The sequence below is a fragment of the Silene latifolia genome, chromosome 10 (genome assembly GCF_048544455.1).
Source record: "Silene latifolia isolate original U9 population chromosome 10, ASM4854445v1, whole genome shotgun sequence".
NCBI lineage: Eukaryota > Viridiplantae > Streptophyta > Magnoliopsida > Caryophyllales > Caryophyllaceae > Silene > Silene latifolia.
In genome coordinates, this window is record NC_133535.1 from 150,613,925 (window position 1) to 150,630,580 (window position 16,656).

At 40.8% G+C, this 16,656-nt stretch overlaps 2 protein-coding genes across 4 annotated transcripts; one reads left to right on the forward strand and one right to left on the reverse strand.

Annotated features, from left to right (window-relative positions):
- Nucleotides 1-732: 732 nt before the first annotated feature.
- LOC141606379 (transcription termination factor MTERF8, chloroplastic-like) lies at nucleotides 733-5,954 on the reverse strand. 3 transcript variants are annotated; one of them, XR_012526700.1, is made up of 5 exons: nucleotides 5,591-5,954; nucleotides 4,174-5,477; nucleotides 3,802-4,075; nucleotides 2,195-3,760; nucleotides 733-1,667 (listed from the first exon to the last, which is right to left on the reverse strand). XR_012526700.1 is itself a non-coding variant. In XM_074425483.1 (3 exons), exons 1-3 carry the CDS (start codon nucleotides 5,805-5,807, stop codon nucleotides 4,055-4,057), a joined length of 1,542 nt encoding a protein of 513 aa, XP_074281584.1. In that variant the 5' UTR covers nucleotides 5,808-5,954; the 3' UTR covers nucleotides 3,765-4,054. The 3 variants fall into 3 exon arrangements, 1 of the variants encoding a protein (XP_074281584.1); XR_012526699.1 differs by having other exon boundaries at nucleotides 974-3,393; nucleotides 3,444-3,760; XM_074425483.1 differs by lacking the exons at nucleotides 733-1,667; nucleotides 2,195-3,760 and having other exon boundaries at nucleotides 3,765-4,075.
- On the forward strand, nucleotides 813-2,735 carry LOC141606381 (F-box protein At1g49990-like). The gene is made up of 2 exons (XM_074425485.1): nucleotides 813-1,477; nucleotides 1,614-2,735. The coding sequence occupies exons 1-2, from the start codon at nucleotides 982-984 to the stop codon at nucleotides 2,432-2,434; spliced, it is 1,317 nt and encodes a 438-aa protein (XP_074281586.1). The 5' UTR covers nucleotides 813-981; the 3' UTR covers nucleotides 2,435-2,735.
- Nucleotides 5,955-16,656: the final 10,702 nt, after the last annotated feature.

A 16,656-nucleotide genomic window follows, 5' to 3' on the forward strand; every position in this document is an offset into this window, starting at 1 on the left:
TGTAAAATGTAGAAAGACAAAAAGTGGAACTAGATAACATGCATCATCAAAATCCAGAAGACAATGGTCTGGACTTACAAATTTGAAATGTTAACTATTCCTCCGTTTTTGTATAATGTAACCATTTGTTAAATATATGAGTGAAATATTTTAATAAAATGAGTATATCATATGATAATGGAGGAAGTACAAAACTACAAACCCCTTAAAATAATTGTCTATAAAACCTCCCAAAATATTCCATATGTTGGGAAAGAGTTACACCATCAATTCTTTAATTATGGTAATTATGAGTTCATAATTCAAAATCTCATGATATATTGGTATAACTCTTTTCTTAATTAAAAGTATTTCTTTACGTGTCTCAGATACCGTCGTCACAAATGAGAATTTGTGCTTATCATATAGCACATGATAGGAAAACCATTCAATAATTCCTACCTTTAATCGAATTTATTGCATTTTGCGTAGCACAAGTTTTAACTAGCCAACTTGGTAATCAAAGGTCTCGAGCCTATGGCGTCTATACATACATTTTCATATAAATAAGACCAACTAAAAAAAAAAGAATACTTTAGCGATTTATCAAATATAGGATTTTAATGTCGTCATGGCTCATTTGACACCAAAGCCAGAAACCGTATAAAATATAGGGTATTCCAATTAGCTGGCAGAGGAAGATAGAACGTGGGTCATGTCACTTAGTAATGGTTGCATCAAGAAAGTCCAAAGTTCCAATGAATCAAAACATAAGCAATTGTTAATTGATTCAAGTCTTACATTACCTGCATTTTTAAGCAATATTCTAAGTCCCACCTAACTTGTAAACCAAATACAACAAAGATTACAAATCCAGGCACATGTTAACTTAGCTACTGGTTCCGACAAAAAAGCTCGGGAATCTCAGATTCAGTTTAAAGTATCTTAGATGCTTTACATGATTCAACATTTCAACCAGCAATTCACAAACCCTCAAAAAAAATGGCAGATTCTCCTTCAATGGCTATATCAGTCATACCAGATGAACCAGTAAACTATAACATAAACAATCTTACAGACAGCTTACTGATAGAGATTCTCGTAAGGGTACCGACCTGTGAATCAGCACATCAATGCAAGTGTGTCTGCAAGCGTTGGCTGTCGCTTATCTCTGATGCTTACTTCAGGAGCCGCTTCATTGATCGACACAAGGGTGTGTCGGGTCTTGGTCATGCAAGGGAGGCTGTTACTTTCCTGCATCAGTTCAGATACTTTGCATACCATGATGTTAAACCAGACCCAAGTGTTACAATCACATCACATCCTGTTCATACTAAACTTGATGCTATTACAGATCATTCAGTGCTCTTGTCAAGGACGAGTTTTGAGCTGGATTTTCTTCCATTTGGCGATACAGCTGATATTGTGGCTTCCTCTCAAGATTTAGTGGTCGCCTATGATAGATGGCTGTCGTTTGAGTTGCTACAGAAAAGTCTAGGTACTACTTTTTCCTTTCCTTTTCCTTTTATTGCCTATGTTGTTCGACTTTTCTTCTTTTTCCATAAGACGATCATTCTAGGCAACCCTGAATCATTTTGGACTAAAATTTTGTTGCTTTTGTTGTTGTGGTAAAGGTACTACCTTTTGCATTTGTAATCTTGTAACGAAGAAGTGGACCGAGCTGCCTCCTGCACCAAGTAGCTACTGGAATTCAGGTTTGGTTGGGTTAGTTACCTATGAAGCTGATCCTAGTGAAACCGGGGTTAGGGATTTCAAGCTGCACTACAAGCTTGTTCACATGTCGAACTCTGATGAGTTCAGCGCGGCTGTCTTTTCATCTGAGACTGGTGAATGGAGCAAACTAGAGGTTCTATCTACCACTAGGTTTGGTGTCTATGAAAAATACAGTACTAATTCGGTGACCTTTAGAAAAAAGCTCCACTGGATTATTAATAAAAAAAGTATTCTAACATTCGACCCATTTGGTTGCAACAACCAATGCGGCTTTATTGATCTGCCCCCTCTTCATGAGGAGGGCCAGAGCAATGAGACGGAATGCTTAGGAGTATGCGAAGAGAATCTCCAAGTGTCGCAATTAGTACGTGTTAATGGGGAACACAGGGTGATAATTTGGGACCTCAAAGACTACAATGCAAATGAATGGTGCTTAAAGTATAATGTACGCTTCAGCGAGATGGAGTTTGTGAGTGCTAACCGGATTGATACCCAATCCAGGTATGGTGATATAGCTCGTCTACTGGCCTTCCATCCACATGAAAAGGCGGTGTTGTACTTGAGATACAACAATCGGATATTAATATGTAATGTGCAGGCACGAACTCTGGAAGTGATCAATCAGTGCAGCAGGTCCTGGAATTGGCACTTGAATACTGAATTTGACACAATCTTTACCCTTGTGCACCCGTGTTGGCCATCTCCACTGCAACCCCTGTGATCTATGCTGCATTCTTATGCTTCACAGAAACCACTAAATTTATGAGACAGACCCGTATCACGGGTAGTTATTTTTTAATTTCATGTTTTAGTGGGTTAATGGAGTCATGGGTATACAAGTGAGGATCTTAGCTAAAATTAATTGTCCTTACATTATATTATTACGAGACGTCTCTCATGAGACTCATTAGAAACAAATGAAGGCCAGAGCGAATATGTATTTGTTTTCAAATCGATGAGCAAATATGTTAATTAATGTAAAAATATATGTTTGTTACTGATGACAAGAAATACCTCCCCATGAAGATGTCAGCTTTCAGTTCCAGAAAATTCGTCATCTTTCACTATATGCATGATGTCGAAGGCCTTATGTAGGATGACTGATGAAGTATAAACCTCGAGGGATTTTTGATGTAATCTTCTGCAATTTGTCTCGAAGATTTGCATTATCACCGTCTTCTGATTGAATCTCTCCCCAAAGCCAAGAGTTGCCTAGCCAATTCAAGAGTCGGTTTGCCAGTAGTTGCTTTACCAGTAAATTATTTTCAGTTGTAACTTCTTTCCTGCAAGAATATATTTCTACTTCCGGAAAATGTGAGCACTGTGCTTTAGCATGATGACAGCCCTTTCACTAGTCGTAAAACGACTTGCTAAAGCTAAGTTTAACATCTGTTATCTGTATCCTTCATACCATTGAAGTTAAGTGCTAACTGCTAAGCTTCTTAGACATCTTGGATAACACATACTTAAGAACCCAGAAAATTTCCACCTCGCAAACAGCGTAAGTTTCCAGTCTAAAGTCTAAAGATCTTGTAAGAAACTAAGAAGTGTGCTACAGTTGCGGATGACTTTCTGCACTTAGACCATACAAGTATTAGACCAAGTAACATTAACTGATCAGGCCTGTCGGTGATATTTAGAACAGTAGAACACCGATAACACCACCAACTAAGAAGTGTGCTACAGTCGCTGATGACTTTCCTCACTTAAGAGATCGGGCCTGTCAATGCTATCTATAACAGTAGACCAGGGATGACACTACCAAGGCATTTACTTCTGAGAAAGAAAATGTCCACAAAATAAAACCCTATGATTTAATGGTTCTCTCTTTATGTACTAGCCCGCTCAACGTGAAAAGACGTTTGTTAAAAGTTAAAACAGCCTGATGGAAAACCGAGACCTATGTCTGCCAAAAAATGCAGGAGGATTGTTATGCCAAGACTCACATAGTAAAACAAGCTTTAAGCCAGAAATGAATTTAGTAATTGTCAAAAATAAAATAATGGATTTCGCATATACCAAGTACTTGAAGATGTAGGAAAGACAACTAAGAAATATGAACCCATTTCGCTGACTAATATTACTGACAGGCTACTCAATGCTTACAAAGTTACGAACTTACAGTAGGTTTGAAGCAATGAGCAACATAAAAACAATATTACCCTAGTGTCACGATGATTCTCACTTACGACAATCTTACCCTGTGTAGAATACAGTAAACAAGTTTTTTGGATTGATATTTTGATGTTCTTAACCGGGAATCTGGTGAATCTCTCTTCTCATCCAATAATGTTCAATCTATGTGAACGTCTAGTAGAAACCGAACTTTGTGCAGTAGCAATCAAAGTGTCAACTCACAAACCTGCCATATATACGATGTTTACACGTGTGTCAGATAGTCAATCATTCACAATTTTCGTCATCATATTGGAACACATAGAAAGGTATTGACATCCTTACCAGTTCATCAGTCTCAATGTCCGTTTCATCCAACTTGCTGCTCACTTGGACCAGATCATCCTTCTTTGTTTTCGAGAATTTCTCAGAAGATACACTCAAAAGCTTATTAAGAGACATGTCTTCACCTACAATCTTTTTCTTCAGTTCGTACCGATGCTTAATCCTCTTATCAAGATTATACCCAAGAAATGCAGGGAACGACAAAAGTTCTCCAATTTCACGATCCATTTCTTCAATCAAATATTCCATCTTCTCCTCTAGTGACTTGGGATTGTATTGCAGTATCTGAAAATGCTTGTTGCTCATTGCAACTATATCGTCACAACAAAAGCCGTAGCTCAGGAATAACCCTATTACTTGCTGCAAATACTCGCACCTGGTTCTACTCGAAGCTCCCATTGCCATGGCAAGCTCCTTGGTTCTATACACATACCCAATCTTAACCAACATTGCCAGCTTCAAAGACAAGTTTCTCTCAAACGACAACCCGAGAAATACAGGTGATTTAACCAAGAAGCGGTAAACCTCTCCAGTATCCAACCCACAGTCCTTGAGAAACTCTACTCTAGGTCTCAGTTTCCGTTCTACACTTGCACTCATTACATTCGGAAAAACAAGCACAATCTTGAAGATTTCCTGATCGGTTAAGCCATATGATCTAAAGAACTCGACATGATTTTGAAGATGCTCTACGCTGTAAGTTACAATGGCAGGGAGCCGATTTAGAGCTTCTCCTACACCATCTGTATTACCTTCACTCAACCTTTGAAGAAACCCAATCCGGGGAACCAACTGGGTATCCAAATCATAGTGAAGAATAGAAGGGCGCTTAGCAATTATACCAACAGCATTATAACGGCTCAAAAACGTTAGCATTCTCTTCATTTCTTCACTTGATCGCAAACAAATGGCCTTACGAAGATTGACATTATTAAGAACATGACCAATCTTCTCATCAGAGACGCCAAATTCAACAAGCAACCTCACCTTTTCATCAAACCCGCCAACAAGACGAGCTCCATTCCCTCGTAAAAGACGTTCAATTTGAATAGTTTCAATCTTTTTCCCAAAACCACTTCCCAAAAATTCTATCAAACACCCAACCTCTTCCGCAGTTAATATCTCCGAGTTCTTACAAATCAACCTAGACAACGCAACCTCATCCAACCCAATTGACTTCAACCCACAAACTCGCTTACGAATCAATTCAACAGGTACCAACCCCAAACCCGGATTCCTCACCAAAATCGCCTCAGCTTCCTTTTCAGTAACACCCAATCCCCGTAAAAGCGAAAAAAGCTCACCTGAGAGATCAAACCACAAACCCAATTCACATTACAGCTTAAAAAAACACAAATCTACAACATACAGCAATGCAGATAACCTGTTTGTTGAAATGCCTGAAAGAACTTCATACCTGTTTCAGGAACATCACCTAAAACCCTTGTAGATTTACTCATAATTAACACATTTCTGGGATGTTTAACCTTAATTGGCCAGAAAAAAGCTGTTTTTAACTGTAAAGTTGTAAACTTTATTGCAGAAGAACAAGTATTTGGTGTATATGGTGGAATTTGAGGTGAAAAACTCAGAATTTGAGGTGGGGAAAATGTGTATTTTACCAAAGTTATCATTTTTCAAGTGTTTTGTGTATGAAATTTGGGTTCAATTATGTAGTGGTGATAAAAGCCGTTTCTGGGTAATATATTTTGGCGCCAGATTTTGTTTGTCTGCAACTTTTGTAGTAAATTGACTAACTATTGAATACGAAGTATCACTTGTTTTATACGGTGTACGTGTGCCCTCCTTTTTGACTAAATTTTGATGAGTAGGTCGTTAAATTTAACCAAATAAACTATAACACTATGTTATTACGAGTAATTAATATTACTCCCTCCATTCAACTTTACATTGCACATTTCTTTATTTGGTTGTACTTTTATTACTATAATACTATAATTCCACTATTTAGGCCCACAAATTATACAAAATCCTAATACTTTCTATCTATTTGTTGTACTTTTAATACTATAATATACTCCCTCCTAGTCTGATTGTTGGTTCCTCTTTCCTTTTCCATGCTAGTCGGGTGTTGGTTCCCCTTTCCTTTTTTGGTAAGTTTTGTGTGGTCCAAATCCAATTCCACGTGGGGTAGGGTGTTTTGTGTGATCGAAATTTATTTCCTTAATTTTGGTGCCCAAAAGAAAGGGAACCAACAATCAGACTATGAGGAAGTAGTTTTTTTAATATTTGTGCATAAAGCATATATACAAAGTGGAGTTGAATGGAGGGAATATATACAGGGGCGGATGCAGGAATTTTGATTTGGGGTGGCACAATTTTTTTTTTTTTTGCCGAATTCTAATATTATTTTGCGATTAGTTACACAGCTGTACTCTTTTATCGACATACATACATAATTAAATATCGCAAAAGATTTCTATAGAATACTGTACATCTTACATATATAAAAATAAGCAATGAAAAAAGTGCAAATCATTAAATTTTCTCATATTTTAAAGCTAATAAAGACCAAAAAGCAAAATAAATAACAAAATAAAGTCGGCCATGGGAATTTAACCTCGGACTGCATGTTTTGGTCATGTGAGGGCACTTGCCCTCACTTTCACTCCCCCAAATCCGCCAATAACTATATATATAATCCAGAAACCAAGGAGGACACTATGTTATCGGTAAGATTTCACTATAACTTATTTCTTTGATAATAGAGTTGGCTACCTTTTTTTGGCATCGATTGTACAAGTTCATGAAGAAGTATGGACGACTGAATGGGGGGAGCGGCTCGATCGAGAAAAAAAGAAGAGTAGCCTCCCTAGAACCTGGCAATGTCATTATCAATTGTTTTAGCAGGGATTTCACTGAATAGAAATGTCCTGTCAGGGGAATTAAGGAGGGGTGATCTAACTCAAGTAGTTTGCCTGACTAGTATTACTAAGTAAATAAATAAGTAAAAAGTAAAGACACTAAGATTTTATACGTGGAAAACCCTGGGAATAAGGGAAAAAACCACGGGCACCAAGCGAGGAGAGATTGTTACTATGATTTTAGATAGCCTGACAGAGTATTTGTGTATCAGGCGTGACAGGCAAAGATATTGCTTAAGAATACAAGAATGAGAGTGATAGTGAGTGTGTTCCAATGTGTCTTCTGTATTTATCTTCTCTTCTATTTATATTAGCCTCCAAAGGTCGTTCCTCTCATTTGTTCATGGTTTCCTGGTAAATAGGACTCGTGCCCTATTTACCTGGAAGTAGTTAATTGACTGCAGCAGTATTTTAGTTGTTGCCTTTGACTCTTTCTTCTGTCTTTTCCTTTTGAATCGATCTTCCTTGTTTGTAGAGACTTTACTTTTATGGCCTGATTGTCGCATGCTCAGCTTGGACAACGTTTCTCTTGTGCCTGATGTAGTCTCATTTCAGGCTAGAGTTAGTAATTGTATGTTTTGTATTTTTCCCCTGCTTGGTGCATGTCCATATGCTCTTAGTGCCTGATTTTAGGTATTCTTTGCTTGAGCCTTGGTTTTGAACATTGCCTGACCTTTGTCAGGTCAGGCAGGATAATTCTGAGCCCAACATCAATGAACTCCGGAACAATTCTCAACTAACATCTACGATTCATTCTCGTAAAGATTATAACACACGGTAGACTTCTTACCTTAGGAGTAAGATAAGTGATACATCCGTCAAGCGTCGGTGAAGAACGCAAGCAAAGTTGGAGATTGGGCATTGATATACACCATCAAGAGAAAGAAGGCCGACCACATTGAGTAGAGAGAGCGAACCAAAAAGCTCATTTTTGCGAAGCAAGCCGATCTTCCTGTTAACCCATTTCCTTATGGTCGAGCATGCTATCGCATTCTCTTTCTCTCTCTTAAAAAACATGCGTGAAGCACGAAGAACTAAGTCACTAAAGTCAATGTGGCGAAGGTTTGATGTTTTTGAATCCATTATACAATTTCCATTCCTAAATCTTTTATAATGCAAGTAATGTATTTCATTTAAATGAGAAGGATTCGAGTATTATTCCTTGATACTTCCAAACCTAAGAAGTACCTCATTGAACCAAGATCTTTAATAGTAAAAGCTCTATCAAGGCTTCTTTTAATCTCTTTAATTTCATCCTCACTGTCACCAGTGATGATTAAATCATCCACATATACTAAAGTGCTTGGTGAGTTGAATATTTCATAGTATGCTTGCTCGCTTAAAAACATATAAAGATCTTTTAAGTTTACAAACTCGCCCATTACTTGCCCTGGTAATCCTAGTAGATGTTTCATATAGACCTATTCATCAATATACACCCATGAAGAAAGGCATTATTGATGTTAAGTTGGTGCAATGACCAACTCTTGATTCCATGGCTATTAATGCTCTTACCGTTGCAAATTTGGCAATAGGAGAAAAAGTTTATTTGTAATCCTTGTCTTTGACTTGATCATATCCATTTGCCACTAGTTTAGCCTTAAATCTTTCAATACTCCTATCTAGTCTGTGTTTTATCTTATACATCTATTTTGACCCGATTGTCTTTTTGTTTGAAGGTAATTTAGTCATTTCCCAAACGTCATTTTCTTCAAGAGCTTGCAGCCTCTTTACTCATAACTCTTACTCATCTTTCATCCTTATGGGCTTCATAAAAGGAGGTTGGTTCATGCTCTTGCAGTACATGGTTAAGGGAGCTGATATAATCTTGATCAAAGATAGTAAATTCACTGAGGAGCTATGAATGAAAGGTCATAGTTATAGAAAAAGAAGGTTGAAAAATGAGTTGATAATGGAAACCATCCAATCTACTGGAAACTTGTCTTGCCCTGTCAGCTTTTCTTTGAGCAGGAACAATGTTACTCAAAATGTTGTTTTCAGCTATAATATCGTCTTCTGCTATAGTTGTTGCATTGTTTTTTGAGAATTTTCCTGTATTATTCTCAGAAAAGGTGTTGTATTAACCGTTTTTGTAGAAATAGTGGTATTTTGATGTAATAGGTGAGTATTATTGTTATTTGGCTGAATATTGTGTAATATTGGGTTTTTGTTTGACGTTGTTGGAGTGCGTCCCGCTCATACTTTGTGTGGGCTGAGTTCGATGACATGACAACCACAGTTCCCGTCCGTATCTTTGCTTAATCATACGGATGAGGGGTGTGGTTGTCCAGGAGACCATATCCCAAAAGCAGTATTGAGGCTTGTATTACCCCACGGTGAGGTTCAAATTCCATAGTTTATGTTCAACGCTTAATTATGAACTCCTACTTTACGTGCCAACTTTTGCCGAATTAGATTTATAATATTTAGTTTAAAACGCGTGAATAAATCAAACAAAAAAAAACAATTCATTTGGTCTAATAGTCAATATATGAAACACAAAATATAATACGTGTGTTAGTCGCAAAAAATAATGCCAAGACATGTAGAATCAAAATCTGAAAATTCATTTAGTGGTCCTTATAATTAAGAAATGGGAAAAAAATATCAAGGCGGGAAATTGAGTGTGTCCACTTTCTTTGGGCAGTCTAATTTTCTTTAGTAGTGTTATTATGACCATTATGCCATACTTAATTATTTATGCCTACAATCAAGGCCTAATATGACCCATTAAAGCAAGTGCGTTCACATTAGGCCCCGTAAACAAATATGCCTTGAAAGAACAAGAATTTTCATTATCTATCACAGTAGATTAATGTTATGTATGTATATTGCCACGACATATATATACATTACCACAATTATTAAAAGGAAAATGCTAACACCAGCCCCGGGGGCATCCGCTAAGTAGAAGAAATTGTCTCAAAAATTTATGAAAAAGACAATTTCACCATCTAAATCCCTACTTTTCAGGCTTTCAACTTCCCACGAAGAAAATGCCTAAAAATATGCCATAGAATCTTCTACAAATTATAAGAAAATTATCACCCATTCACCCTGCTTCTCCAACAACCACCATGGCTGCACCGACACCAATAATGACCACCACCACGCGCCACCACTGGATTCGCCGGAGTCCGACGAATCTAACTGCACCAATTTGATCGACGAGGGTCATCCTTGGCCGTCATGAGCACCTAGCTATTCCCCTTCCTCAAATAGGGTTCACTCATCCCTCATAGGGTGTCTTTTAGTTCGAAAGTCGACAGAGTCACCCGGAAAAGCTATTAGGGTTCGATTTTCCGGTTTCGCACCCTTTTCTGAGAACATTTAAGTATATATGCCCTTCAATTGCCCCGGGGCGGTTGTTATCAGCTTCCTTATTAAAATTGTGTCACCATTTATTAGTATTTTATCACAATACTATTGTCATGTTTACTTGTATTTTGCCATGATCATAGTTATTATTGTTGGTATTGCCTCGCTTCTTCTTCTTCTTCTTCTTTTTCTTCTTCTTCTTTATTACAGTTATTAATGATATGACCCAAAAGAAAAAAATTATCGCACTAGCCCTCCAAAATATCAGCCCCAGCCCTCCCTACAACGAGTAGTCGCGAAAGTATGGACAAACAATGTCAAACAAGAGCACCAACTAAAATATGAAAATAATAACATACGAGCCAGAATATTATTCAACGCTCAATACCCCTGCCTTTCCCAAATGATCTAATACCATTTTTAATCATATCGCGAAATTCGAATGTCAGGATACTTGTATTGCAGAGTTTGGCACACACTACCACTAAAAATAGGCGAAAATGACTGGGTTAATAGGCCGCTTTTTGCCTGATCTGCATTCGCCAATGGTGACCCAGTTGGCAGAGGACAACATGCAATAGCAAAGGATCAATCAGATGGTGAGCAGGCGGAGCAGTAGGAGGAGTTTAGTTGTTATGCGTCTTTAATGTGGACCCTACGTTTTATGTTATGTCGTCTTGGAGCGTGAATTGTGAGTTTTATGTTATGTTTTGGAGTCTGGACTATTTGTTTCACACATGGATATGTCAGCTCTTGTTGGAGTTTCTTACTATGAGGGTTTGGGAATGGTAACGGTATTTTTTGCCATTTTTTTGGAGTGGTGTGTCTAGTGTTTTTTGTTCTTGAGTCAGGGGATTATGGGGGAGCTTTGCCAATGAGTTTTAACTCATTGCCGATCTCAAACCCGTAGAAACAAGGAGAGACCCCTTACTTAATCCCTAATTAGTTTCATGCTTCTATAAGGGAAATATTTTAAATTTCATCAGCGTAATTAGTGTCATGTGATTTGGGCGTCAAAATAACCAAATTACAATTCGTGTGAATTATAATTCATATGTTTTGGTGGGGTAAATAAGTAATCAAGCAATTTAGAATTACTTTTTCATATTACTCAATCCTAACAAAATTTCCATAATTTTTTGCAATTGCTCTTTACAAATTCTAATCTCTTCTAATTAATCTTCTCTAATTAAAACCCTCTTTCAACCCTAAAAATCAATCGAATGTGTTTCCTTGATTTAAGGTTGCCGATCAATTTATGCACAACCCCTGTCTTGAGACACAAATACCGTGTGAATTCAAATAAAATATAACCCAAAAGCATCACATCACTACAATTTAAAAATGATAACAATACATTTTACGACCTATTCAAATAAAATATAACCCAAAAAGTTGTAATAATCAAATATTTTTTTTTGGTGATATGTAAGCTTCCCATTAAGAATGATAACAATACATTTTACGACCTATTCATTCATACTAGATGATCAAAATACACCTTTGGAGTAAAGGCATTACACATAATTACTTGAACATCATTGCATTTGCCATTGTTCATCTTTGTTAGGAATATAATAAGAATGTCAGTGCCTCATCCTCAGTCTTAGCAGGTTCTGAATATCCTTCAGTAACAATTCTAGTTTAAGAATGCATCCTTCCAGACGCGCTTTGTTCATTGAGTCCTGATGCCATAAAAAGCAGGCTGTAACCAGGCAATCACTACCATTTTCTTAACCTCTGCCCATGGTTTATGAGCAACCCAAGCCAAACATTTTGATAGGGTATTCAAATGTTCAATGTATCAGAAATAGTATCTAAAATAATCCCACTATACACACACTGTTGAAACAAATGTGCATGAGTTTCACTTGCAGCCTGACATAAACAACATCTATCATCTGCACAAATTTCCAACACATACAACTTATCTTTCAATTAGAGAGCTTATCTGGCTATAAGCCGGTTAATGAACATATACTTTGGCGCAACAAGTTATTGTTCTATAATTTCTTATCCGAACTTATAATAGGAAAATGAGGTCTGATCCACTCATAAAGATCAGGCACAGTGTACCCCTTAGAAATTAGGATGCATAGTCAAAGTACCTGCATTATATGTTCATTAACCGGCCAAAAACAACCTAATATTTACCTCATTTTCATAAATACTACCTAAAATTTTTAATTTTGCGAGAAACTACCTAATATTTTTTACTTTTGTCGAAAACTACCAAATTGAAATTGATGGGGCATATTCTGCACCCGCCGACCGAGTCAACTTATTGACCAAGGTGCCAGCTAAAAGACAACAAGTCAAAAGAAAACGGCCTAACCGACAGAGCCTGCCGGCCTGTCACTTGGGTCTCGGCTCGGCAACTAGCCGGCCGAGAGGCATATCCGCGTACTCACATCCAGTCCCCTCGGCATGGAGTCAACCAGGCCTGCCGGCCTGTCATGGGTCCCTCGGCCGAGGGTAAGACAGTCTTTCCACCTGCTACGCCACTTGGCCACTACGTGACAAAAGGTGAAAGTCTATAAATACTCCACATCTCTCATTGAAACTAACTAAAAATCTGGTATAAACTCCCTTATCTCTCTACAATATACTTTGCCAAGTTAAACATACAACTTACCTCTCTAAATTTACTGACTTGAGCGTCGGAGTGAGTACACTCGGTACCAAGCCGAGCCCTCAGTTTGTTCATCTTTACAGGGAAGAGTGAAAGGAAGAGACAATCAAAGACATCATTCTACAAGCTCAAGTGGTCACAATAGTGCTCCGGAATTACACCCGGAACAATTGGCGCCGTCTGTGGGGATTAGATACTAAAAGCTAGTCACCTACATTAAAAAAAAAAAAAAAAAAAAAAAACCCATTCAGCAAGCTAAGAAGATGTCAAAGCAACTAGAAACTGTGAGTGAAGGAACCGCATTCTTCCAGGATGACACGTTCCATAATTCTGAGATCGGGCAGTCCCCCACCGGCCGAGTCAATGACACGGCGTACGGGATGCCGAAAGAGCCAGAAACACCGCTGCCTACCGGCCAAGTCACTGTCATGGGACATGTGGTCGATGCGGCCAAATTAAAGCTATTCCTGGACCTGATGGGTAGTACGCCGGTTACCCCTGTCACGACGACGGTGATTTAAGCACAAGATCCACGATTGATCGGGGCCCATAAAGTGACCCCGAACAACTTGACCGGAGTGATACAAGGAGCTGGGCGTGCTGGAACGCCAGCGGGGCCCGTGGTGCCAGTGGCAGACCTGAGTCCTTCCCCCACTCGCGGGAGGACAGCGTCGCCGCGACAACAACGAGGCCAGCCCCGAAGGAATGGAAGAAGTCCGACTCACCAAAGTCGGACAAGAAGCCCTTCCCGCCAGAGGGAGATAGGCCGGACTAAGGTTGCGAGGAGCCGATCGCCGCGTGTCATTCGACACGTGGTCAGACAGCCCCTCAGTGCCTATGTCCTCGAGATCCCTGTGCCGACTAAGCTGAAGCTGCCGTCCTTATCATACAAAGGGGATAGCGACCCGACCGACCATGCCGAGGCTTTCGAGTCGTACATGTCGGTATGGGAGCAGCCTGATGAGGTGTGGTACCGAGTCTTCCCAACGACCTTGCATGGGATGGCTCAGAGTTGGTACAAGGGGCTACCTAATGGCTCGGTATACTGTTATGCCGACCTGAGAGACAATTTCATAGCCCAGTATGCTTGCAACAAGTAAAGGGCCGTGGAAACATCGGATCTCCTGACTATCCGACAGGGGGAGGACGAGTTCCTCCGAAGCTACGTGAAAAGGTTCGACGCTAAGGTTCAGCAGATCCGTGAGCTAAACACCGAACTGGCGGCCTTCGCGCTGATGAAAGGCCTCCCGAAAGGCGAGTACAAAAACGAGCTGATCAAGTGCATGGACCTCAACTTAGACTCCGCCAGAAAGATGGCCGACCGAGCCGTAAAGGTGGAAGACTATCACAAAACCTGGGTAGGCCACAGTGAAGCTGTGCACCCAGAGAGGAAGAGCCGCCGGGACAACATAGATGAAGGTCGCCGTGACGGGAATAGGTCACGGCCTGAAAGATCTAATAGGAAACAGCACTCGGCGGGCGCCGGGGGGAGTTCGGGACCATACTACTAGAAGCGGTACAATAGTATCACCCCCCTGGTCGCCTCTCCGGCCGAGGTCTTTACCCTAAGCAAGAATGATGGTCATAAGTGGGCAAGCCCCCCAAGGCGAGGGGGGACGGTGACACGAGCCAGTTCTGCGAGTACCACGGCCACACCGGCCATAAAACTGACAACTGCCGGCACCTGAAGAACGCCATCGAAGAGCTAATCCGAAAAGGGGGCCTCAGCAAGTATGTAGCTGGAGGCCCAGGAGCAAGCGCCGACGGGGCGAATAGAAAATCCGTTTTCCAACGGATGGGAGTAATCCAGGTTGTCATCGGGGGAAACGAGAACGGTGGGTCAGCTAATCGGCACAAACAGCACCTAAATGAGTTGTACCAAGCCATCAACTTTGTGCCTAAAACAGCGATCCCCGCTTCCACCATCCCCGATATAACCATTGGAAAGAAGGACTACGAGGGAATCGTCGCCCCGCACAGCGACCCGCTTGTAGTCCTCCTGGACATAGCCAACCACCTGATCAAAAGGTGCCTGATTGACACAGGCGCCTACACAAACATCATGTTCAGGGAGTGCTTTCTTAATCTCGGTCTGAAGATTGGAGACCTGAGCCCCTGCACCAACCCGCTATACAGCTTCTCTGGTGCCGGCCTGGTACCCCTGGGGTCAATCAGACTGCCGGTGATGTTCGGCGAAGGGGGTGCGGCTAAAAATGTTTTATCTGAGTTCGTGGTTATCGATGGTTCGTCTGCCTACAATGTTCTTATAGGTCGGGTCACTTTGAGCGAGGCCGATGCAGTGATGTCCATCCGGGCCCTGACATTGATGTACCTCTCGGACTGGGAGGAAGCGCAAAAGCTCGTCTCAAAGGACGAGAAAGACGAAATAGTCAATATCCAAGTATCTGCCAGGGGGTGCAACATGCAATCCCTCAAAGTGGCGAAGAAATCGGAGAAAGGGAAGAGCCCATCCTTGCAGCAGGAGGGCGAACCGATGAATACTGATGTCGGCATGGTCGAAGGAGCCGAGACCAAGGAAGTGGAAATTGACCCAGGGCGCACCATAACTATCGGTGTCAGCCTGGAGCCAAAATTAAGGGCTGATCTCCTAGACCTGCTGAGGAAGAACAAAGATGTCTTCGCATACTCAGCTGCCGAGATGCCAGGCGTGAGCCGGGAGGTGATCGTTCACAAGCTGAACGTACTCTCCACCGCTCGGCCTGTCAAGCAGAAGATGAGGAACTCCTCGGCCGAGAAGGATGAGGCCATCAAAGTTGAAGTAGACAAATTATTAGCGGCGGGCTTTATCATGCCTTGTAGTTACCCTGAGTGGCTAGAAAATGTTGTAATGGTGAGGAAATCGTCAGGGGCATGGAGGATGTGTGTTGATTTTACCAATCTTAATAAAGCGTGCCCTAAAGATTGCTATCCTTTGCCTCGAATAGATAGTTTAATTGACGCCACGGCAGGCTACACTATGCTAAGCCTGCTAGACGCCTTCTCAGGGTATCATCAGGTATTTATGGCCGAGGAAGATATGCCTAAATGCGCATTCATCACCGGTCACGGCACATACATGTATAAAATGATGCCGTTCGGTTTGAAGAACGCTGGCGCAACTTACACTAGGCTGGTGGACAAAGTGTTCCAAAATCAAAAAGGGCGAAACATCGAGGCTTACGTCGACGATGCTATTGTAAAAAGCAAGTTTGACAGCGAGCACTTGGCCGATTTAGGCGAGACATTTTGTTCACTAAGGAAATATAAAATGAAGCTTAACCCAAAGAAATGTAACTTCGGCGTCCGGGCCGGCAAGTTCCTCGGCGTGCTTGTCAGCGCCAGGGGAATTGATGCCAATCCGGAGAAAGTCAAAGCAATACTAGACCTACCGGAGCCGAGAAATCGAAAAGAAGTTATGACGCTGACCGAAAGGATGGCGGCCCTCGCCCGCTTCATCTCTCGGGGGGCCGACAAGAGCACTCCGTTCTTTAAAGTGCTGAAAGGGAATAAAAACTTTAGCTGGGAGGAGGAACAGAGCACGGCTTTCAGGCAACTGAAAGCCCACCTTCTGACACTACCGACCCTGTCCAGGCCGACGCTGGGGGAGACGCTATATCTATACTTAGCAGTTACCTCGGCCACGGTCAG